This window comes from Peromyscus californicus, unplaced genomic scaffold (genome assembly GCF_007827085.1).
Source record: "Peromyscus californicus insignis strain IS unplaced genomic scaffold, ASM782708v3 Scaffold_15__1_contigs__length_86483966, whole genome shotgun sequence".
Lineage (NCBI taxonomy): Eukaryota > Metazoa > Chordata > Mammalia > Rodentia > Cricetidae > Peromyscus > Peromyscus californicus.
The window spans coordinates 33,238,989-33,260,232 of record NW_026294447.1 but is presented as its reverse complement, the minus strand read 5'-3'; the positions used below and the strand labels follow the sequence as shown (position 1 = coordinate 33,260,232).

Sequence of the window (21,244 nt, the reverse complement as noted above, 5' to 3'; positions counted from 1 at the left end):
ATATTCACAATAAAAAAAAGACAAAAAATTAATAAAAATACTAGTAAAATAGACATACCTGTTAGCCATCTTTTTCACAGATGAAAACCGGTGACACATATTTAAGGCAGTTATATAACTTATACTGGGAATACTTAAATAGAACTGAAGAGCCTCACATTTACTAGGATTCAGCACGGCTGGAACATGAATACCAACATTCTTTCTTTGTTCCACCAATGATAGCTCCTTTAGTAAATCTGCAGTTTCTTCTTGTCCAGAGCTGAAAAGGATTCGGATTCCAGCCCCAACTAAGGCGGTCAGCAGACTGTCATAGCACTTTGTCCTTCTAAACATTCTTGATGTGTCTCCTAAAAATTTCATATTCAGGGAAAATGAAGGTCAGTGACTAAAATCAGGGAGAATAATTGGTACACTTTACTAGAATTCTAGCATCTCATCACTGAGTTAACAAGTGGTACCTTCTACTAATGAGAAACTACAACTAAGCTTCAATAGCTGATAGAATAAGGGGAACAATCTGTGCCTTGAACTGAAATTAACCTATGAAGAAGCTCATTAAATATTGGATTAGTTGATATAAAGTTGTGTATTGATTCCAATGACGACTAGCCGAATAAATAAATACCTGGATGGCCTTCTAATGCTACCATATCACTCCTTACCTTTCCTGTTCACTTTCTTTTCCATATTCTACTTCTTTTTTTTTGCATTCCTCACTATAAGTTCCTCATAAAGATATTTTTCCATCACGTCTACCATATTTCCACTTTGTTTTAAACTACTTTCTCCATCCCTCACTTTTCCAACTAGGAAAAAAAAAAAAAAGGACAAAATTCCTGAAAGATAAAGTGACCTATCCAAGGTACAATGTTCTAATTCACTAGTGACGGAAGGAGGAAGGAAAATGCTGCCCAATTTCTAAACCAATGTCTTACACAAACCACTATGTCCCTTTACTTAATTTTTTCAATATTTCCATAATGGCTTTCCACAGCATGGTTTTACTTCATCCTTATAACACCATGAGATGAGCAGGGCAAGCGTCTTACCAACAATAAACATACTTGTTATTCAGAGGCAATGACTTGTCAATGAAATATCTACAGAGCTGTAGAGAAATCAGAAACCAATGCATGGTTCTATATCCCATGATCTGCACTCTTCTCAACAGAGAAATCTTCCAGCAATGATTCCAATCTTGCATTTTCTAGGTGCAACCTAGACACCCATTTCAGTGACTTATGTAAACCCAATCATACCACGTTCACAATGAACCCTCCTTGCCCCTCCCACGTACATCTTCACTTATACTCAACAATTACAGCCAACAAGCCATTCCCTTACTGCTCTGTAACAAAGACGCTGTTCAGGTAGGTGTAACTCTCAGCTCTTCCCACCAACCCTGCGAACCCTGGCTCCTAAGCACCTGACTCCTACTTCTCCCCGAGGCGGCACTGTCTGGGGTACTCATCCTTTCTGGCGTGCCTGGAAAGGTCTTATGACTAGTCTGCTTTGTCTTTGGTTTCTCACTGTTCAATTTTCATGAACCTCATTAAAATACAATGACTAATGAAAAGTATACTGGTATTTAGTATGAAATGATACACCCTAGCAGCAGAAGGATAAATTAAACAAGTCAATTTGGTATACAATCTTATAAACATTTGAAAAGTACAAACCTGCTTTTTCTCTGTCTTTTTCCACAATCACACATATCCTTTGAAACATGCTCTGCAGGCGCTGGATCTGCTCAATGAACTTGTTCTTACTGCCATTATTTAACATTTCGGACAGAGACTTCCTTTCTACCACCATGCGGTTACTTACGATGTAATCACAGCCATTAAGAGGACAAACCTCTACTTGTAACCCATGAACTGTCCTTAGCGAGGAAATTACTTCTAAACCAGAAGTGATTTCACGACTGTCCACAAGAATGCAAGCTCTATTTCCTTCTTGTGGTGGTCTAGGGGCTGTATGTCCATCAGCTACAAGTAGTGATGAATGAGAACAGGGTACTGCGGAGGCGCTGCCTTCCTTGGGGTCATCAACCTGAAGGGAGAAAGCACTGGTCACTGTCCAGCTGAATATGCGTCAGTGCCACGAATGTCACATGTAATGCTGGGTCTCCCTGCTGAAGACATTCGTCACTTTAACTCCACCATGACCAAAGTAACTGTAGACAGAACAAGCCACCACTGTAACAACTCAAAGTCAAGCCACAGTTGACAAACAATAGGAATAGAAAGACAATGAAATCCAGTGAAGTCTAAACCGAGCAGGGAAGAAAATAAGTTTTCAAATGGAAAGTGAAGTTTTTACACTAGAGAAAAGAATATCTTAATAACATGAAAGCAGATTGAACTGCATCTCAGGAATAAGGACTCTAGACAAGATATTATTGAAAAACTGGGAGATTAGATAACCAGAAATCCATCTGGCTGAAAACAAACCTTAACTGTATGTTGGGGTCTCTTTGTTCTATAGTAGTGAACCCAGGCCTTTTGCAGGCTAGACAAGTGTTCTACTATTAAGCCACATCTCTAGCCCTTAAGTAACATTTTCTTTTTCTTTCCCTTTTTTCCCCCAGGGAGTGGGGTGAGAAGCGGTAGTAGGGACTGAACCTAGAACATCACACAAGCTAGGCAAGCACTGTACCACTGAACTTTGTCTAAGGCCCACTAACCTTTTAAAACCTAGTTTTAAAAATTGTAATATGACATGATGTGTGCATGGGTGCATGTCCAAGTGCACATGTGGAGATCACAGGACAATCTGGAGTCAATTCCTTACAGCTGCCTTTCCACAGGAATCAGGCTCAAACTCCAATAACCAGGCAGCATGGCAAGTGCTCTGAGCCATCTTGTCCACCCCTACAAATACGTAAAAGAAAACTGCGTGTGTGTGTGTGTGTGTGTGTGTGTGTGTGTGTGTGTGTGTGTGTGTGTATGTGCCCGAGTGTACGTATGTGCACCACATGTGTGCAGGTGTCCAAAGAGGCCAGAAGAGGGTGTGTGAACCCCTCAAACTAGAGTTACATGTGGTTACAAGAGTTATAGAAACCACTAAACATGGGTGCTGGGAACTGACCTGGGTTTCCTTCAAGAAAGCAAGTGCTCTTAACTGCTGAGCTCTCTCCAGCTTTGTAGTAACACGTTAAAACAACCGGAGCTGAAGATGTAGCTCAGGGTTAGAACTCATCCCTAGCACTGTAGAAAACAAATTAAAAAGGGGGGGGGGGGGGGGAGATACAGCTGGGTGGTGGCACTGAGCGCCTTTAATCCAAGTACTTAGAGGCAGAGACAGGTGGATCTCTGAGTTCGGGGTCAGCCTGGTCTACAGAGCGAGTTCCAGGACAGCCAGGGCTGTTACACAGAGAAACCCTGTCTTGAAAAAGAAAAAAAAGAGATGCAATAACTAACGAAAAACCTCCTCACAAGCCCAGGGGCAGATGGCTTCATTTATACAAGAAGTAACGCTGATAATTTGCAAACTTTTCTGAAAAGTTGAGGATAGGATTTCTTATTATTTTCTACAAGATCAGCATCTATGAAGTCAGACAAACACTCTAAGGCACCTACAACCAATATCTGTTACGAATTAAATGCAGAGTCCTTCACAAAATATTGGTAAATCAGAGCCGGGGTGGTGGCTTCCACCTACAATCCCAGCACTGAGGAGGTTGAGGTAGGAAGTTTAAGGCCAACATGGGCTAAAGAGTTGAGGCAAGCCTGGGCTACATAGCAAGACCCTACGTTAAACAAATCAACAGAAAGCAGCAAATATTTGTGATTAATTCAACAGGTTAGACATTTTTGTGGATGAGAGCTTTACGTATGTAGTATTTGCATGTATGCACATCTGTGGATAGACTCATGACTGTAAACTTCCAGAAGCCAGAAAGACTTCAAGTGTCCTGCTCTATCACCCTTTGTCAGAGTCCTTTATATGACAGCATCTCTCACTGAACCTAGAGTGAAGCTAGCAGCCAGTCAATTTCCAGACTGATCTGTGCTATGGGAGACCCTGTTTATTCTTTGACTGAGTTATTTAGGGTAAATAAAAAAGAAAGAAAGAAAGAAAAAAAGCACACACACCCCCAAACAACTCTTTTAAATAAACCTATGATGGCACTTTTCTTCACTTTCATACATACCTTCAAGTCGACTGGCCATTTCCCACATTCCTTCCTCCACTCCACACTCGGATATGGAGATGAAGTAAATGCGCCTGAGTTATGGCTCTGAGCCCTGGGGTTCACCACCTCAGGGACGGCATCCAGTATGCTCTGTACCACCTGCTGTCTCCGTGTGGGCTTCTCATTCGCTGTTGGACTATGAAGGACCCTGGGCTGCGCTGAAGACCCAGGAGGCCCTGAACTGCACTGCTGGCCCTGCTGGATGTGCTTGTCAGCATGGCTGCCATGGGCACTGGAATCTTCTCTGTCATTCACGGGGTGTTGTTCTTCCTCGTCTGAATCGTCTGGTAAGATAATTCTAGATAGTTTCTTCTTTGACCGTGGACAGTTTTGTTTCGTGCTCATTTGTTTTAGCTTTACTGCGTATCGGGTTTTATATCTGACATTCTCATCTGTAAAGGAGTCTTTAGTTAAGTTAAAATCGACACAGATTTCTTCTTCACATGACTGGCTTTGGAAAGACTCCTCTCCATCAACACAAAAACTGTCCTCTAAATAGTTTTCATCTTGCTCAGGAATCTATGATAAAAACAGAAATATTTGAATTTATAACTAGGTTAAATTTACATTCTTTGAGGCACTAATGTTTATCTCATTTCATGAACAGCTACTCAGTACCTTCACTATGGGGAAAATGGGGACTGAGAGATTTAAAAAAAAAAGAGAGAGCCAGGTGGTGGTGACGCAGACCTTTAGTCCCAGCACTCGGGAGGCAGAGGCAGGCGGATTTCTGTGAGTTCAAGGCCAGCCTGGTCTACAGAGCAAGTTCCCAGACTGGCTCCAAAGCTACACAGAGAAACCCTTTCTTGAAAAACTAAAAAGAAAAAAAAAAAAAGCATTTTACCCTCTAGAAATTTACAGTCAACTGCAGGTATCCAGAAAAGCAAGTAAGAACTGTGTCAAGTGCTACAGAAAAGTCTAACATTAAGTTCAGAAGTCTGAAGAGCTCTATTATCAAGCTGAGCATGGCAATTTATGGATAGAGAAAATATCACCTTAAATGAGAGCTATCCGAGCCATGCAGGATGGTGTGAGCTTATAATCCTGGCCACACGGGAACCTGACACAGAAGGATCTTCTGAGTGCCGAAAACAATGTATGTGTGGGTAATAGCTTAGAGCTCTCAACCCGTGGGTCATGACCCCTCTGGCAAACCTCTATCTCCAAAAAATAGTTCCGTTTCAATTTATAACAGTAGCAAAATTACAGTTCTGGAGTAGCAACACAAGTAATTTTACGGTTAGGGGTCACCACACCATGAGGAACTGTATTAAAGGCTGCAGCATTAGGAAGGTTGAGAACCCCTGGCTTAGAGGTTCAGCACTTGCCTAGTTATGTGGGAGTCACTGGGTTCAACGGCAGTACTACTATCAGTAACTAAGTAAATAAAGATCAGCACCGGTGACACAGTAAGATCTTGGCCAGAACTCAACGACATCCCAGCACCCCAGAGGGGTGAGGGTGAGGTAGGAGAATCTCTAGTTATATATGGCACTTTAGATACAAAGCACATTTGGCTACACAGCGAAATTCTATCGCAAAACAGCAATAAACAAAGAAAGAAAAGATCCATCTGTAATTTTTAGAAACATTTTTGGGAAAAAGAAAACATTTTAAAAGAAGTATGACATGTGAAAAAAATTAACTAATAGATGATCAAATTCTATTTATTTCCTTTAATTCTCATAGTTGGAAAAAACATTCACAGAACAATTATCCAAGCCAGCTCTGACTTCCTAAGTTTAAAAACAAGATGGAAGCTTTATTAATATGACTGCATTTCAAATCACAACAGGAAATCCTCCACTATTACTTCTGTAGTAAGTACCTGTGAGAAGATGTTCATGTTATGATGTTTCTCAGGGACCATTTTGTACTTAGTGCTCATCAGCGGACTACGTACAGATTTCATGTAAATAGCTCTCATTTCAGAATCTGTGTAAAGATAAGAATTGAAAATAAAGTAGCAAAATCACTTACATGAAAATTTTCATTTAACTTTGACTACTCCAAATTTGCATGGCTCAACAGTAAGAAAAGATTTATAAAAAAAAAAGAAAAGAAAGAAAGAAAAAAGAAAAGATTTATGGAGTAGACACACACACACACACACACACACACACACACACACACACACACACACATTTATATGGACAGAGCAGCTTGGGCAACATAGCAAGATCTCATCCAAAACCCAAATACATCTCAGCACTCCAGAAATTGAGGCAGGAGACTCTCTGCTTACATATGGTACTTTGGATACATACCAAGTTTGAAGCCCATCTGGGCTACACAGTGAAATCCTATTGCAAAACACCAACAAAGAAATAAAAGATCCATCTATAATTTTTGGACTAAAATGTTTTAAAAAATTAAATTTTAAAAGCAATATGAGACAGAGACCTAAAAACAACTATTTAAAATGTTGTCAGAGGCCAGGTGTGGTGGCACACGACTCTAACCCTATGGTCCGGAGGCAGAGGCAAGCAGATCTCTGTGAGTTTGAGGCCAGCTTGCCCTACAAGGTAAGTTCCAGGTGAGCGAGAACTACATAGTGAAAACCTGTCTTTAAAAAAAAACAAAACCAGCTGGGTGGTGGTGGCACACACCTTTAACCCCAGCACTCGGGAGGCAGAGGCAGGCGGATCTCTGTGAGTTCGAAGCCAGCCTGGTCTACAGAGCGAGATCCAGGACAGGCACCAAAACTACACAGAGAAACCCTGTCTCGAAAAACCGAAAACCAAACAAACAAACAAATAAAAACCCCAAAACCTAAAGATAACAATGATGACGATACCAGAAGCTTTGCCTTTGAAAACCATCGTCTAGTTGGGTGACGGTGGACAACTTTCTTAAACTCTGTTCTGAAAATGAAGAGCAGGACCACAACTTTCTACTCAAAACAAAAGCATATAAAGACTTCAGGACTGTACCTGACTTACATAAGTACTAAAGAAAATCTCTAACAGCAAGAGAAGAAATCCAGTCAATAATCAGAAAGGAAAATGTACTGAAAAACTTATACGAAAAAAAAAAAAAGTTGTAATCTCTAGTTAAGGACAAAGTGGGAAAACATGGGTTGTTATTTACTGATGCTTATCATTTTAAAAAAATATAGCAAAGGATACTTAATACATGAAAATAAGAATTTCTTTGTACTTTTGAAACAGCTTTGAAATCTTTTCTTTCAAAGGTGCCAAGTCTAAGGGGAATTCGGGGTGTCTCTCTTTGTTCAAACCACTTATCTTCTTGGTTGCACAGCAGAACTCCACCTGTCCACTCTGCGACTCCAGCCCTCAGAGAACCCTGTCACCTTTAGCTGTCCAGAATCTAATCTCTCTCCCCTGTCAGTACTGCCCTTAGAGGAGCCGCCACCATGCTCTCCTCCTTTAAAGAGATTGAGGGACTGTACTAACGATGCCAGCCTGGGACCTAACCGCTGTCCCTGAGCTTCCCGGTTCCCTCCTACGATGCTAGTCCTGGAACCGTCTAGGAGCACTGCTGCCTGAGGGCCTTGGAATTTGCTGTTATCTTTGAATGTTACCAGATTTTACTAAAGTCTGCAAAACCCACATCCATTACTGAGCACTGAGGGCAGTACACCTTATTCTGGAGACTGCGTATCCAGGATTATAGCATGGAGAAGTTTGTCCATAAACAAGTGTTTACTTTAAACTTATGGTCCTTGGGAAATTTTGTAGCTGTAACTTATATCACAGTCTGCAGAAACAGAAAAAAAAAAAATGACACAACCTGATCTCTGAAAGGCTAGGAGACTGATGAGCCAATTAGAATGTTTCTCACTTCAGTAGCAGGCAATCTGAATTATCGGCTCTGAATGTACTGGGCATGCTCAAGCATTACTTGACCACATTATTTTCTGAAAGCAGATCTCCCTTATCTGATACACAGTAAGGTTAGTGTTTTCCTCAATTGGTTTTATTCACCCACATTTGCTGAACAGCTTTCTTCCCGTCACTGGTCAAATGCCACATTCTCAACGAGGCATACTCCTCACAATGGCAGCTTGATCACCTCGCAGGGTAAGGCACTCTTAATTACAGCAACCAGCAGGCTCAGGCGGGAGGGAGGCTTAGAGATTCCACTGTCAGCCTGGGCTACGTAGCAAGACCTAGTTTCTTTTCTTTTTTCTTTTTTTTTTGTTTTATCGAGACAGGGTTTCTCCATATAGTTTTTGGTGCCGGTCCTGGATCTTGCTTTGTAGACCAGGCTGGCCTCAAACTCAAAGAGATCCGCCTGGCTCTGCCTCCCGAGTGCTGGGATTAAAGGCGTGAGCCACCACTGCCCGGCTTAAGACCTAGTTTCAAAACAACTAAACTACAACAGCAAGTTGCCTGTGTTCAACCCCTCCAGCCTTAGCAAGTTCAGGTCCCCATCCCCACTTCCCTTACTTCTCTGTAAATGTTTCATCTTATAAAACACCACACACTTCAGTTGTCGTATGTATTGTCTATCTTCTTCCATGTGAAAGCAAGCGTCATATGGAGACATGTCTTTCTTAGCTGCTTTCTATTAACAGCAAAAGGAAGGCACTGAACACTAGTTAAATGGATGTCTGATGTTTGAGCTGCCTAGGTAAATCAGAAGCCTAGATCAAGTATTGCAGAATTGAAATGAAATTTAAATCAGAAACCTATAAATAAGCATTGCAGAATTTAAATGAAAATGAACAAATAAACGTTTTATACATACTAAATATAATCCCTATAAAGCCAAGTTTCTTTTAATAAAGAGACCATATTTAAATATGACATTAGACACACTGGAAATAATTACCAAATGTCATGACAGCATTTACCATTTACAGCCTGTGAAAGCTGGGTCTGGTCATTGACAAAGTCGAGAAGTGACGAATCCTGCCCGTTTTCCGACTCATCATCTTCATCTGCTGAGACACACCCTGCATCCTCTTCAGAAACCTCTGCCTCGTCATCTAGAAACATCCGAGCTATATTCTATGAAGAAACAGGAGACAGGAAGACACCCCAGAAAACGAAAATTACATTTTTAGGTTTTTATTTCCAAATTGAACTGGCATGTAATTGTACATACTCGGGGTACGGTGCGACACTTCAATACATGTGCACAATGTGTAATGTTGAGATCATGGCATGTCCAGCACCTGACGCATTCCTGATGTGAGGTATCTCCCCTGCCAGGTTAAGTATGGGAAAATACTTCTTTAAAATTAAAAGCTCTTGGGTTGAGGGGCTGGAGAGATGGCTCAGCACTTGAGAGTAAGTACTGTCTGCTTTTTCCAGAGAATACAGGTTCACTTCCCAGCACCTACATGGTGGATCACAACCATCTGTAACTCCAGTTCCAGGGGTTCTGACAATAATCTCTTCTGGCCTATGTGGGTACCAGGCACATACGTGGTGCATAGATACCTACAGGCAAAACATTTTTCTTCCTTCCTTCCTTTCTTTTCTTTCTTATGTCAGTCTATCTACCTAATGTATACATAACACACACATGTGTACTAAGACACATGCATATGTGTGTATGTAATATTATATACATTAAAGAGACTAAGCAAAGATTACCTTTACATGATTCTGTTTCTTTCGGACTTTGGAGCGTTTTCTGGGGTTCCTGTCACAATCCTTGAAGTCTTCCAATTGTGTACATGGTATGTGAGAATTCTCACTCTCGTCACTAGATGACAATTCTGACTATAAAAAGTTAATACAACATTTACGTAAGAAAAAAACCTAACTGTATTGATTTAACTTACTGTATTTCTCAAGAGTGATTGATTTTATTTTCGCTTTTTAATTACAAAGTATTTGATTCAATATTCTCTTAGAATAAAATTGTTCTCACTAGTTAGACCCACAAATGTCAAGTCAGGTAGCAGTAGTATTAGTGAATGGGTGCACTCAACTTAGTATAACATCAAATATATCTGATGGAAACCTGCAGTGTTTCCTTTAGATTTTCAAGGGTTTCACAAAAGATAAAGTCTATCCAAACATAGAGAAAACCTTTGAAATCAAGAATAATATAGCAGTAACAAATTCTAACTGAGACTTACAACCACTGCCCTAACACAATCATATAAAGCCAGTGAAGGAATAGAAAGTTTATCCAAAACTTCAATTAACAGGAATAATTTTTACTGAACACAGCATTACGATCAGCTTTGCCGTTATTTTAACTCACTGGTTATAAGCCACTAGTCATTTTAGACACAGCACAATATGAAAGCAATTTTTATGGTGAGTGTATGAGCATACAAGGTTAACATGATGGGCTCTGTTTTTAGTTAACTTTGTCCAAATGACCCTAGGTTAGACACAGGTCTACAGTGTCACCTGTGGATATTTGCTGCTACAGTCAAACACAACTGGAAGCTAAAGAGACGATTTTTGTTTTGTTTTGTTTTTTCAAGACAGGGTTTCTCTGTGTAGCTTTGCGTCTTTCCTGGAACTCACTTGGTAGCCCAGGCTGGCCTTGAACTCACAGAGATCCACCTGGCTCTGCCTCCCAAGTGCTGGGATTAAAGGCGTGCGCCACCACTGCCCAGCTTAAAGAGACGATTTTAAACATGAAGCAGTTAGAAGGTCCCGGGTGGAGTAGGCAGGACAAATTCCCCAGTTCAAAACCTCGTAGTGCCAAGGTGCAAATCTCTCCATGGGCCACTGTGTGAGCTGCTCACTCTGCTGACAGCGACTTCTCTTTGTCCCTACCTCCCTCCTGGCAGCTCTGACTTACATTCATTCCATCTTCTCTCTCTTAAGAAGCTCCCAACGGTTAGGCTAAAGGCTGCGTTTTTCTTATCTCAGCTTCAAAACTTCCACCTCAGTGACCTACTTTCTTCTCTATTATTTCTGTTTCTGTATTATTGAAACTTGTTATCATTAGGAAAGTTTATAATAAATACTTTTCTTTAGCAAAAGTAAAAATTCTAATCACATAAGATATAGTATCTATTTATCTGTTAAGTATAGACCTGTAAGATCAAATATACTATTATTTTCCTGTGCCCATTTTTCTTATATTACTTATCCTAAAAGAATTTAGGTACTGTGGCTGAAGACATGACTCAGTGGTTAAGAGTACACACTGCTCTTCCAAAGGACCCAAGTTTGGTTCCCGGCACCCAGGCTCACAACGGTTGTAACTTCAGCTCCAGGGCATCTGATGCCCTTTTCTTGCTTCCCAGGCACCGGCACTCACATACCCACACACCCACACCTACGGATACACACTCACACATTCACACACACACACAGATACACACACACACACACACACACACACACACACACACACACACACCCCTAGAAATAATAAAAACAAACCTTTTTATAAAAAGAATGTAGGTATTATACACTGCCAGTAATTTACTTACCCTGAGAACCCTGGACTTTTTTTTTACAGCATGAACAGGAGAATCAACATCACTGTTGTTCTGATCCTAGAAAAAATAGACAAACAGTTTAATTAAAATATGATGCAGAGTCTGCAGGGGAGGGCATGGCCTTCACTTGATTACATTACTATGATAAATGAATGACTTACCTCAGGGGACTTCAGGACATTTCCTTTTGGTTTTCTAGTTTTTCTCAGGAAAACATCGTCTTCACTATCACTAGTTAAGTGTTCAACTATAATTAATTGAAAAGTGAATCTTGTCAATCAGAAATCATTTTATTCATGACTACAATAAAATTTTCTAAATTTCTTAACAACAATCTCATTATTTACTTTTGTAAAAGGTCATCAGGCCGGGCGTGGTGGCACACACTTTTAATCCTAGCACTTGGGAGGGAGAGGCATTCAGATCTCCATGAGTTTAAGGCCAGCGGGGGTACACAGCAAGACTCTGTCTCAACAAAACAAAACAAGATCTTCAGAAGTTTGGCCAACATAACCAGCACACAGACACATTTCTATAACACAGCAAGGGGCTGGAATGATAGTTCAGTGGGTCAAGGCACTTGCTACTCAACCAGAAGTCCCCAGTCCAGTTCTCAGTATCCATGCCAAGCAGCTCACAAGCTCTAGAACTTTGGGCCTCCAAGGATACCCAAGCATGTGGCATATAGTCAAAAAGACACACACATATGTACATAAATTTAAAAAAATAAGATTTTTAAAGTCTTTAAAAAAAGGAGAATAAAAGACACTAGTTTGCTAATAAATACATATTTAAGGGGCTGGAGAGATAGCTCAGCAGTTAAGAACACTGGCTGCTTTTGCAGAGGACCAGGGTTAAGTTCCCAGCACTCGTAACTATTTCTAGAGAATACAACGCCCTCTTCTGATCTCCAAAGGTACTACATACATGTGGTACACTTTCATTCATATAAACAAAACACTACTCATATACATGAAATAAAAACAGATCTTTAAAAATACATATTTAAGTGAGGCTCAAAATTTTAAAAATTAAATGTAAAGAGAAAAAAGGTAAATATAATTTATTAGTCCATGTTCATTTTTTTTAACATTTACACTGTGTGGGAGGGACATTCGCAGGGTACAGAACACATGTGGGGATCAGAGGACAACTTGTGGGAGTCTGTTCTCTCCTTTCTCCATGTGGGTTCTTGTAGGAGCCTACAACTGACTCAGTTTCCCAGTTTGAATCTGAAGTCTATTCTGAGTCAATAGAGTTCAAGCTTGTTTGCTCCAAGGCTGTGAGAAAGTCCTGATTAGCCCACAGGAAGGAACACACTAGCTAGATGCAGGCTAGTGCCAGCCAGAGGTACATTGAGATAGAAAATGAAACTGCCTGCTCCTTGATGCAAGGCAGGATAGATAGTGGTTGAATGTCCGCGCTGTGCATTGTTCTACCTCTGTCCTTAAAAACTGTATATAAGCTGGCTATGAAATAAACTCGGGCTGTCTGGCATTGACCAGCAGACCTCTCGACTCTTTTCTGTCTTCTTCATTGTCTCTTCAATCTGCATGCCTCTACCCAGCTACCCAGCTGACTGTCAGCAGGCACAAAAAGTGGCACCCAATGTGGGGCCCTGCTCTCTGGGAACTCACCTCCCCGCTCGGGGAGAGCCTGGTTAGGGCCGTGGGAGGCCCCAGTCTCAGACCTTCCCAGGGACCAGGGAGTGACGAGCACTCAGCACATGGCCCCGCTGATGAGCTTCCCCATGGGGCGGGTATGGAGGAGTCCATGATAGACACCACAGAAGAAAAAGGAGTGCACTTGACAAAAGTGGAAGCTGTGGTGAGTTAACTCGAGAGTAAAAGTCATAAGTGTAAATAAAGTAAACCCAGGGTAAAAAAATTTTGTGAATAAGAGTAAAGTATAAATCTGGGTCAAGCAAATAGAAAACAGAGGTTTGTATATTTACTTAAAGATACTTTAAAGGTTAGAAGCGCTAAAGTAAAATGTAAGCAGTTGTGTAAATTTTTAGAATTTGTAAATAAGATTTGTCCTTGGTTCCCTGAACAAGGTACCTTGGACCCAGATATTTGGAGACGTACTGGAGATAAAATACAGCAGTATTAGGATAAGCATGGTCCAGAAAAACTTCCAATAGATATTTTTAGTCTCTGGACACTCATTCGGGACAGTCTAGATCTTCATCCTGACAGACAGAAGATGTTACCTAAATCGAGAAAAAATAAATCTTCTGCTCCACCAGAGGAATCATTTAATACAGATGCCTCTAAGAAGTCACCTGATGAGGATAATCAGTCAGATTCTGATGATGAAACAGAATTAAAAGTAAAGGCTGCAAAATTTTCCTCTCCGCTTATGACTTTGAATGTTGAACAGCAGCCGAGTAAAGAATTTAAGGAGGGGGGGAGAACTGATAAAATTGGAAGCTCCTTTGAGTAAAAAGTTGGAAACGCTTCAAGTTTCCACCTTGAAAAGAAGCACTCTCTTCCTACAATGATAGCGGGTTTAGACCCTCCTGAAGACTCAACCATTAAGGTAAAGAAACCTCCTGTGATTGAAATGGTTCAGAAGCCTCCAGGCTCTTGGCAAACTTTAACTATTAATCCATTACAAGCTAGCTTAAGGGAAGCGGCTAATAAAGGAGAGGATATTAATGGATTTAAGATGTTTCCAGTTATGGAACAGCAGGATGTTCAAGGAAATGTAGTCAGAGTACATACGCCTATTCCTTTTAAACAACTGAAGGAGTTAAAGTCTGCTTGTTCTCAATATGGTCCAACAGCGCCTTTCACTCAAGCCATCTTAGAAGCTAGGGCAATTGAAGCCTTGCCTCCTGAAGATTGGAAATGATTAGCTAAAGCTTGTTTATCTGGAGGAGATTATTTATTATGGAAAACAGAATTCCATGAGCAGTATGAAAGTACGGCTAATGTTAACAGAGCTCAACAGACTGCTATTACTTTTGAGATGTTAGCAGGTAAAGGTGATTACAGAGATGTGGATAATCAGTTAAATTTTAACGTGGCAGTGTATGCTCAAGTCAGTTCTGCAGCAATGAAAGCTTGGAATAAATTGCCTAGCACTGGAAGGCAAACAGAGGATTTATCAAAAATAAGACAGGGACCTGATGAATTGTTTCAAGATTTTGTTTCCAGACTAATGACAGCAACAGGAAGGCTATTGGGGGATAATGAAGCTGGACTTTTGCTTGTATAACAGATGGCTTATGAGAATGCTAATACAGCTTGTCAAGCTGCCATTAGACCATTCAGAAAGAAAGGAGATATTTCTGATTATTATTTGGTTATGCTCTGATATTGGCCCTTCTTATACTCAAGGGCTGGCTGTGGCTGCTGCAATGCAGGGAAAGACAATTAAAGATATGCTTTTTCAGCAAAGACGACAGGTTCCAGATAAAAGGAGGATTGTTGGACCACCTGGAAGTTGTTTAGGGTGTGGTCAGATGGGATATCAGATTAGGCAATGCCCCAATAAGGGAAAGCCGAAGGAACCTGGATTATGCCCTAGATGTAAAAAAGGGAGACATTGGGTTAATGAATGTAAGTCAATAAAAGATGTGCATGGAAACCCTCTGTCAGGAAACGAGCAAAGGGGCCAGCCTCAGGCCCCCAAACAATATTATGGGGCACTCCAACAACCATTCGTTCCTCAGCAAAGAAATCCATTCAAGACCTCTACAGAGCAACCCCAGGCAGCAGAGGATTGGACCTCAGTTCCTCCTCCTACACAGTATTGACTCCTAAAATGGGAGTTCAGGCCCTGCCTACAGGTGTTTATGGGTCTCCACCAGAAGGCACAATTGGTCTTTTGTTTGGGAGAAGTAGTATTGAAAGAACCCCACCAAAGGCCCAGACACAGTTTCCCCCAGAAACCCAAAAGAGCTGAGGGAAGAGATATCTTAAAGATAAACAGAACTAAGTCAGTTCCCCCTTCCTGAAGAGGGTGAAATCAGGAGTTTTCAAAAGAACAAAGTCAGGATGTCTGATGGTAACTGATTAACCACGAGATGCCCCTCTCCGGAGATAACATGACCAGATCCCAGAGATGGATTGTAAAACTCCTAACAAGGCAAACAGATAAGCTGAAGTAAGACCAAAATGTTTTCACCCTAAAACTAAGGCCTAAGATTTCTCCTTTTAGGTGCAGGCCATGAGTTACTGGAATAGGCCACAAGTCCAGATTCCAGAAACCAGGAAGTGTAAAAGTACAGTCACAAGGTAGTCATGAGGTAATGACTGCCGGACTATAGAATGTCCTCTCCCTGGTTTCCAGGGTAACTGACCACAGAAATGTCCCCACCTGAGGGCAGCTAATGAGAGATGGGGGCGGGCAACCACTCCCTTAGAAGTAAAGATTAAGCCATGATTTCTAGAAAGTCCCTAGAAGTGAGCCAATCAGAATTGTACCCGTAATAGCACCCCTAAATGATGTAACTTTGTGATTTTTTTTCCTTTAAAAACTGAGCTTGCAAGAGGTGGGCACTTCCTCCAGCCTACACTGTGTTGGACCTGTTGGATGAAATCCCTGCGTAGGCTTGTATTTGGATATCCTGAACTAAACCTTGCTTTTGCATTCCGGCTTGCTCGTCTTTGGTGGTCTCTCTGGGGGTTGCGATCTGGGCACAGCAGTATAACTAATCAGAACTTTCTCACAGCCTTGGAGCAAACAAGCTTGAACTCTATTGACTCAGAATAGACTTTAGATTCAAACTGGGAAACTGAGTCAGTTGTGAGCTCCCACAAGTTCTTGGGATAATCTCAGGTTATAATGCTTGGCTGGAAGGGCCTTTATCAACTGAGTCATCTCATGGGCCCTGTTTGCCCATGAATTATAGAACTCTAATTGAAACAATTAAATCATGAAAATAAAGGCTACAAATAGAGTGAAAGGTTCTTTGGGATTTTTAAGTATGCATATGAACGCATATGCATGTGTTTATGCAAAAGCGAGCATGTGTTTGAGTGTGGTGGTTTGAATAAGAATGACTCCCTTAGGCTTATATATGTGAATGCTTAGTCATCAGGGAGTGGTACTATTTGAATAGATAGAAGGATTAGGAGGTGTGCCTTGTTGGAGGAACTGTGTGGCTTTGACGTTTTAAAAGCTCAAACCAGGCCTAGTATTTTAGTCTTCCTGCTGCCTGCTGCTCCAGATGTAGAACCTTCAGGTACCTCTCCAGCCACATGCCTGCCTGCATGCTGCCATGCTCCCCACCATGATGGGTATAGGCTCACATCTTTAAACTGTAAGCTCCATAAACTCTTTCTCCTCTAAGTTGCCTTGGCAAGTCTTCAAAGCAATCAAAAAGTAGAAAAGTAAGAAAAATACACACTTCAATAAATTAAAAAAGAATATAATAGAAGTGAATGTGGGTTATTTATAAGTTCAAGTTACATGAGGTGTTGGAGCATCGTCTTTGCTCTTTCTCTTTGATGATTTGGCTGGGAGAAGCCAGATGATGGTTTTGTCTATGGTGTCCAGGCTGGTTCTTGAATGTATAGGTTTAAGCACACTTTTGCCCCAGCCACCCGAGTAGACAACTCCACAGCCACACACAACTATTCTAACCTACCAAGCATCCCTATGAAGAGGTTTGTAAGTAAGAAACCACAGTCTCCCACCAGTCGTAGTACTGTGAGCAAGCCGGGCTGAAGAAAGCACATCTTTTGGGGGGTAGAGGGGTGGAGGTGGGGGGCTGGAGAGATGGCTCAGCAGTTAAGAGCACTGGCTGCCTTTCCAGAGGACCTGGGTTCAATTCCCAGCACACACATGGCAGCTCACAACTGCCTGTAACTACAGTTTCAGGGGATTAAACACCTTCACACAGACAAAAGAACAATGCACATAAAAAAAAAATTAAAACATGTCTTCCAGGGGGCTGGGGAGATGGCTCAGGCTTGAGGACCTGACTTGGATTCCTAGCACCCCAATAAAAAGCCAAGCATGGTTGTGTGTACATGTAACCCCAACACTGGGGAAGGAGGAAAGCGGACCCCAAGAACTAGCCGGCCTCTAGCTCAAATAGTTCAGTAAGCACCCACCTCAAAAACTAAGGCAAAGTGACACATGACGCTGTCCTCTGGCTTCATGAACAGGCACAGGAGTACAAGTCCGCACACTTGTGTACATTCAACACACACACACACACATGCACATATGAAAAGCACATCTTCCAAATCTAGTCACGATTTCAGAGAACAGAAATAAAGCCCTGGCCAAAGTCTTGATAGCAACCTCAATATGCTGATCCAGGCCCACTGGGCCACACTTGGATTCCTGACTCACTCACATAACATTTTTGTTCTAAACCATTAAGGTTTGGGACTAGTTCATCATACAGCAAGCACCACATATATCACATGTATCTTGACTTCTAGAAAGAAGAGGCTGTCATTACAAAAACCTACACCAATGAAGTAGCTTTGGAACTAGACCATGGGTAGAAACTGGGAGGATTTTTTGTGGTTTTTCAAAGGCTTAGGAATTGTTCATAGAAAGATTAATGGCCTTGGGGGGGTTATTGGTGAGGGCTTAAGAGAAGCAAGAGGAAAGGAAATCCTTACAAATCCCGTCGAGAGTTTAACATGATAAAAAAGAAAGTAGGACATGTCCCCAAGACAGTTAAGAACGCATGTACGAGATCTGTACGGTATAAGCAGCTGATTCTTGCTGTGACAGCAAAACGAAGGAGATATACTCCTTTAAAAGATGAAGCAGCTGAACTTACTGATCTTAAAAATTCCCAGCCTCTCTAGACAACAACAACAACAAAAATACTAAAATTGATAAATCTTCCACTCAAGTATCAAATCCAGAGGACAGCCAGGAAAACATGAAGTTGAAAGCGCTTGGGGAAGACCTCAAGAAGGTCAAAGGTGGCACATCACATGGTAGCTAGCAGGCAGACAAAAGGCACCTTAAGTTTTCAAAGGACGATCCTCAAAGACCCTCACAGACAACAGGCCTGCTATAGGGCTTAAAGAATTATTTTCTGGTATCTCAGCAGAATGCCAAAGTAGAGAAGGGCTTTTATTCAAAGGATTTGTGGACAGGGAGAGTGTGCAATGGAGTGATCTCCAAGAAGATCCACTAGAAATCCGTTCCTCAGGGTTATGTTAGAAGAAATGCACCGAGTAACGTGTCTGAGTGATGCATGGTGAACAATGCCCTGGAGATCTGTGAGACAGGCTCCAGGAAAAAAGGCAGAGGGCCTTTTTCCTCAGGTGCATTTTGTTCATTGGAGTGTTCTTGGACGCGAGTTCATGCTTCCTGTGTTAAACATTTACATTCAATGTATAACACATGTTTATTCTTGGATGTCAGAACATCCAATAGCTGTAGAACCCGATCTGGTCAGTGTACCCTGGATCCGGATATGGCTTCGGCCTTGCTTTGTGCTTTGCCAGATTCAATATATAGAATGTGACAGGCAATTGTGTTTAAACTGGTCTGTCCTGAGAAAAGTTCTGGGAATGCTCAAGATTTTATCAAGAGGAATCAGGCTCAGAAACCTCACCGGGTCTACATACAGTGAGAAAGAACAGGAAACATGGAGAACAGTCACAGGCCCTGAGTCCTAATCCAGGACCTTCCACTGGCAGGGCAGGCATGGGCGAATGATTCCTGTGTGTTCACGGCCAACCTCCTGAAGCAGCCTGTTGGAAGGAGCTTCTCCACGCTTCAGAAGAGCTTCCATATGAGTCCAACTCTAATTGAAATTCTGACTCTGATACCACTCAGCTAAAAAGCTGCTGATTTGCTGAACTATTGAAATGGAGTGAGACACTGCATATTCCAACTTTTTTTTCTATTGTCTTTTTTGCTTTTTTTTTTTTTTTAAAGATCTATTTATTTATTATGTACACAGAAGAGGGTGCCAGATCTCATTACAGATGGTTGTGAGCCACCATGTGGGTGTTGGGAATTGAACTCAGGACCTCTGAAAGAGCAGTTGGTGCTCTTAACCTCTGAGCCTTCTCTCTTTTTTGTTTTTTTAAGACAGGGTTTCTCTGTGTAGCCCTGGCTGTCTTGGAATTCACTCTGTAGACCAGGATGGCCTCAAACTCACAGTGAACCACCTGCCTCTTCCTCCCGAGTGCTGGGATTAAAAGCGTGAGCCACTATGCCCAGCACTTTCATTATCTTTTAATGAAAACAGAGTTAAATAAATTGTTTAGCTATAGCAATAACCATTCAGGAAGCTTAGTTTTTAAAAACTGCTTCTGTGGAGTTTTTAAGGACCCCACCACCAAACATACAGTATGGTAAATAATGCTAAATCCTCTTTTCATTAGGTGAAGAAAAAAGTACTAGCTACAGACTCCCTTATTAATTATTTTTATCCACATGCGGTTCATCGTATTGGACATAAGTAATAGTTAAGTACAAGGCAGGGAGAAGTTTTAATTTAGAGCTGATATAAAACCGGAAAAATTATTGCAACCGTCAATGAGAAGAAATAAAGACGTATTAAAGAAGAACTGAAGGCTCAGAGAGACAACAGAACTAGTGAGTAGACAGAGCAGAGCATTCCAGTGAGTAGACAGAGCAGAGCATTCCAGTGAGTAGACAGAGCAGAGCATTCCAGTGAGTAGACAGAGCAGAGCATTCCAGTGAGTAGACAGAGCAGAGCATTCCAGTGAGTAGACAGAGCAGAGCATTCCAGTGAGTAGACAGAGCAGAGCATTCCAGTGAGCAGATAGAGCAGAGCATTCCAGTGAGCAGATAGAGCAGAGCATTCCAGTGAGTAGACAGAGCAGAGCATTCCAGTGAGCAGATAGAGCAGAGCATTCCAGTGAGTAGACAGAGCAGAGCATTCCAGTGAGTAGATACAGCAGAGCATTCCAGTGAGTAGACAGAGCAGAGCATTCCAGTGAGTAGACAGAGCAGAGCATTCCAGTGAGTAGATACAGCAGAGCATTCCAGTGAGTAGATACAGCAGAGCATTCCAGTGAGTAGATAGAGCAGAGCATTCCAGTGAGCAGATAGAGCAGAGCATTCCAGTGAGCAGATAGAGCAGAGCATTCCAGTGAGCAGATAGAGCAGAGCATCCCAGTGAGTAGACAGAGCAGAGCATTCCAGTGAGTAGACAGAGCAGAGCATTCCAGTGAGCAGATAGAGCAGAGCATTCCAGTGAGCAGATAGAGCAGAGCATCCCAGTGAGTAGACAGAGCAGAGCATTCCAGTGAGTAGATACAGCAGAGCATTCCTGTGAGTAGATACAGAGCATTCCAGTGAGCAGATAGAGCAGAGCATTCCAGTGAGCAGATAGAGCAGAGCATTCCAGTGAGCAGATAGAGCAGAGCATTCCAGTGAGTAGATACAGCAGACCATTCCAGTGAGTAGATACAGCAGACCATTCCAGTGAGTAGACAGAGCAGAGCATTCCAGTGAGTAGATACAGCAGAGCATTCCAGTGAGCAGATAGAGCAGAGCATTCCAGTGAGTAGATACAGCAGAGCATTCCAGTGAGTAGACAGAGCAGAGCATTCCAGTGAGTAGACAGAGCAGAGTATTCCAGTGAGTAGACAGAGCAGACCATTCCAGTGAGCAGATAGAGCAGAGCATTCCAGTGAGCAGATAGAGCAGACCATTCCAGTGAGTAGATATAGCAGAGCATTCCAGTGAGC

The 21,244-nt window shown here is 41.8% G+C and overlaps 1 protein-coding gene across 2 annotated transcripts in view; it reads right to left on the bottom strand.

The window, feature by feature from the left end:
- Fancm (FA complementation group M) overlaps positions 1-21,244 on the bottom strand; it is a 55,742-nt gene that overhangs the window by 2,168 nt on the left and 32,330 nt on the right. For both annotated transcript variants that reach the window (XM_052738608.1, XM_052738609.1), the window contains exons 15-22: positions 11,750-11,835; positions 11,580-11,645; positions 9,769-9,897; positions 9,021-9,177; positions 6,030-6,136; positions 4,160-4,720; positions 1,683-2,055; positions 59-350 (exon numbers count right to left, since the gene is read on the bottom strand). In XM_052738608.1, coding sequence (XP_052594568.1) covers positions 59-350; positions 1,683-2,055; positions 4,160-4,720; positions 6,030-6,136; positions 9,021-9,177; positions 9,769-9,897; positions 11,580-11,645; positions 11,750-11,835 — 1,771 coding nt within the window. The remainder of the gene's footprint in view (positions 1-58; positions 351-1,682; positions 2,056-4,159; positions 4,721-6,029; positions 6,137-9,020; positions 9,178-9,768; positions 9,898-11,579; positions 11,646-11,749; positions 11,836-21,244) is intronic.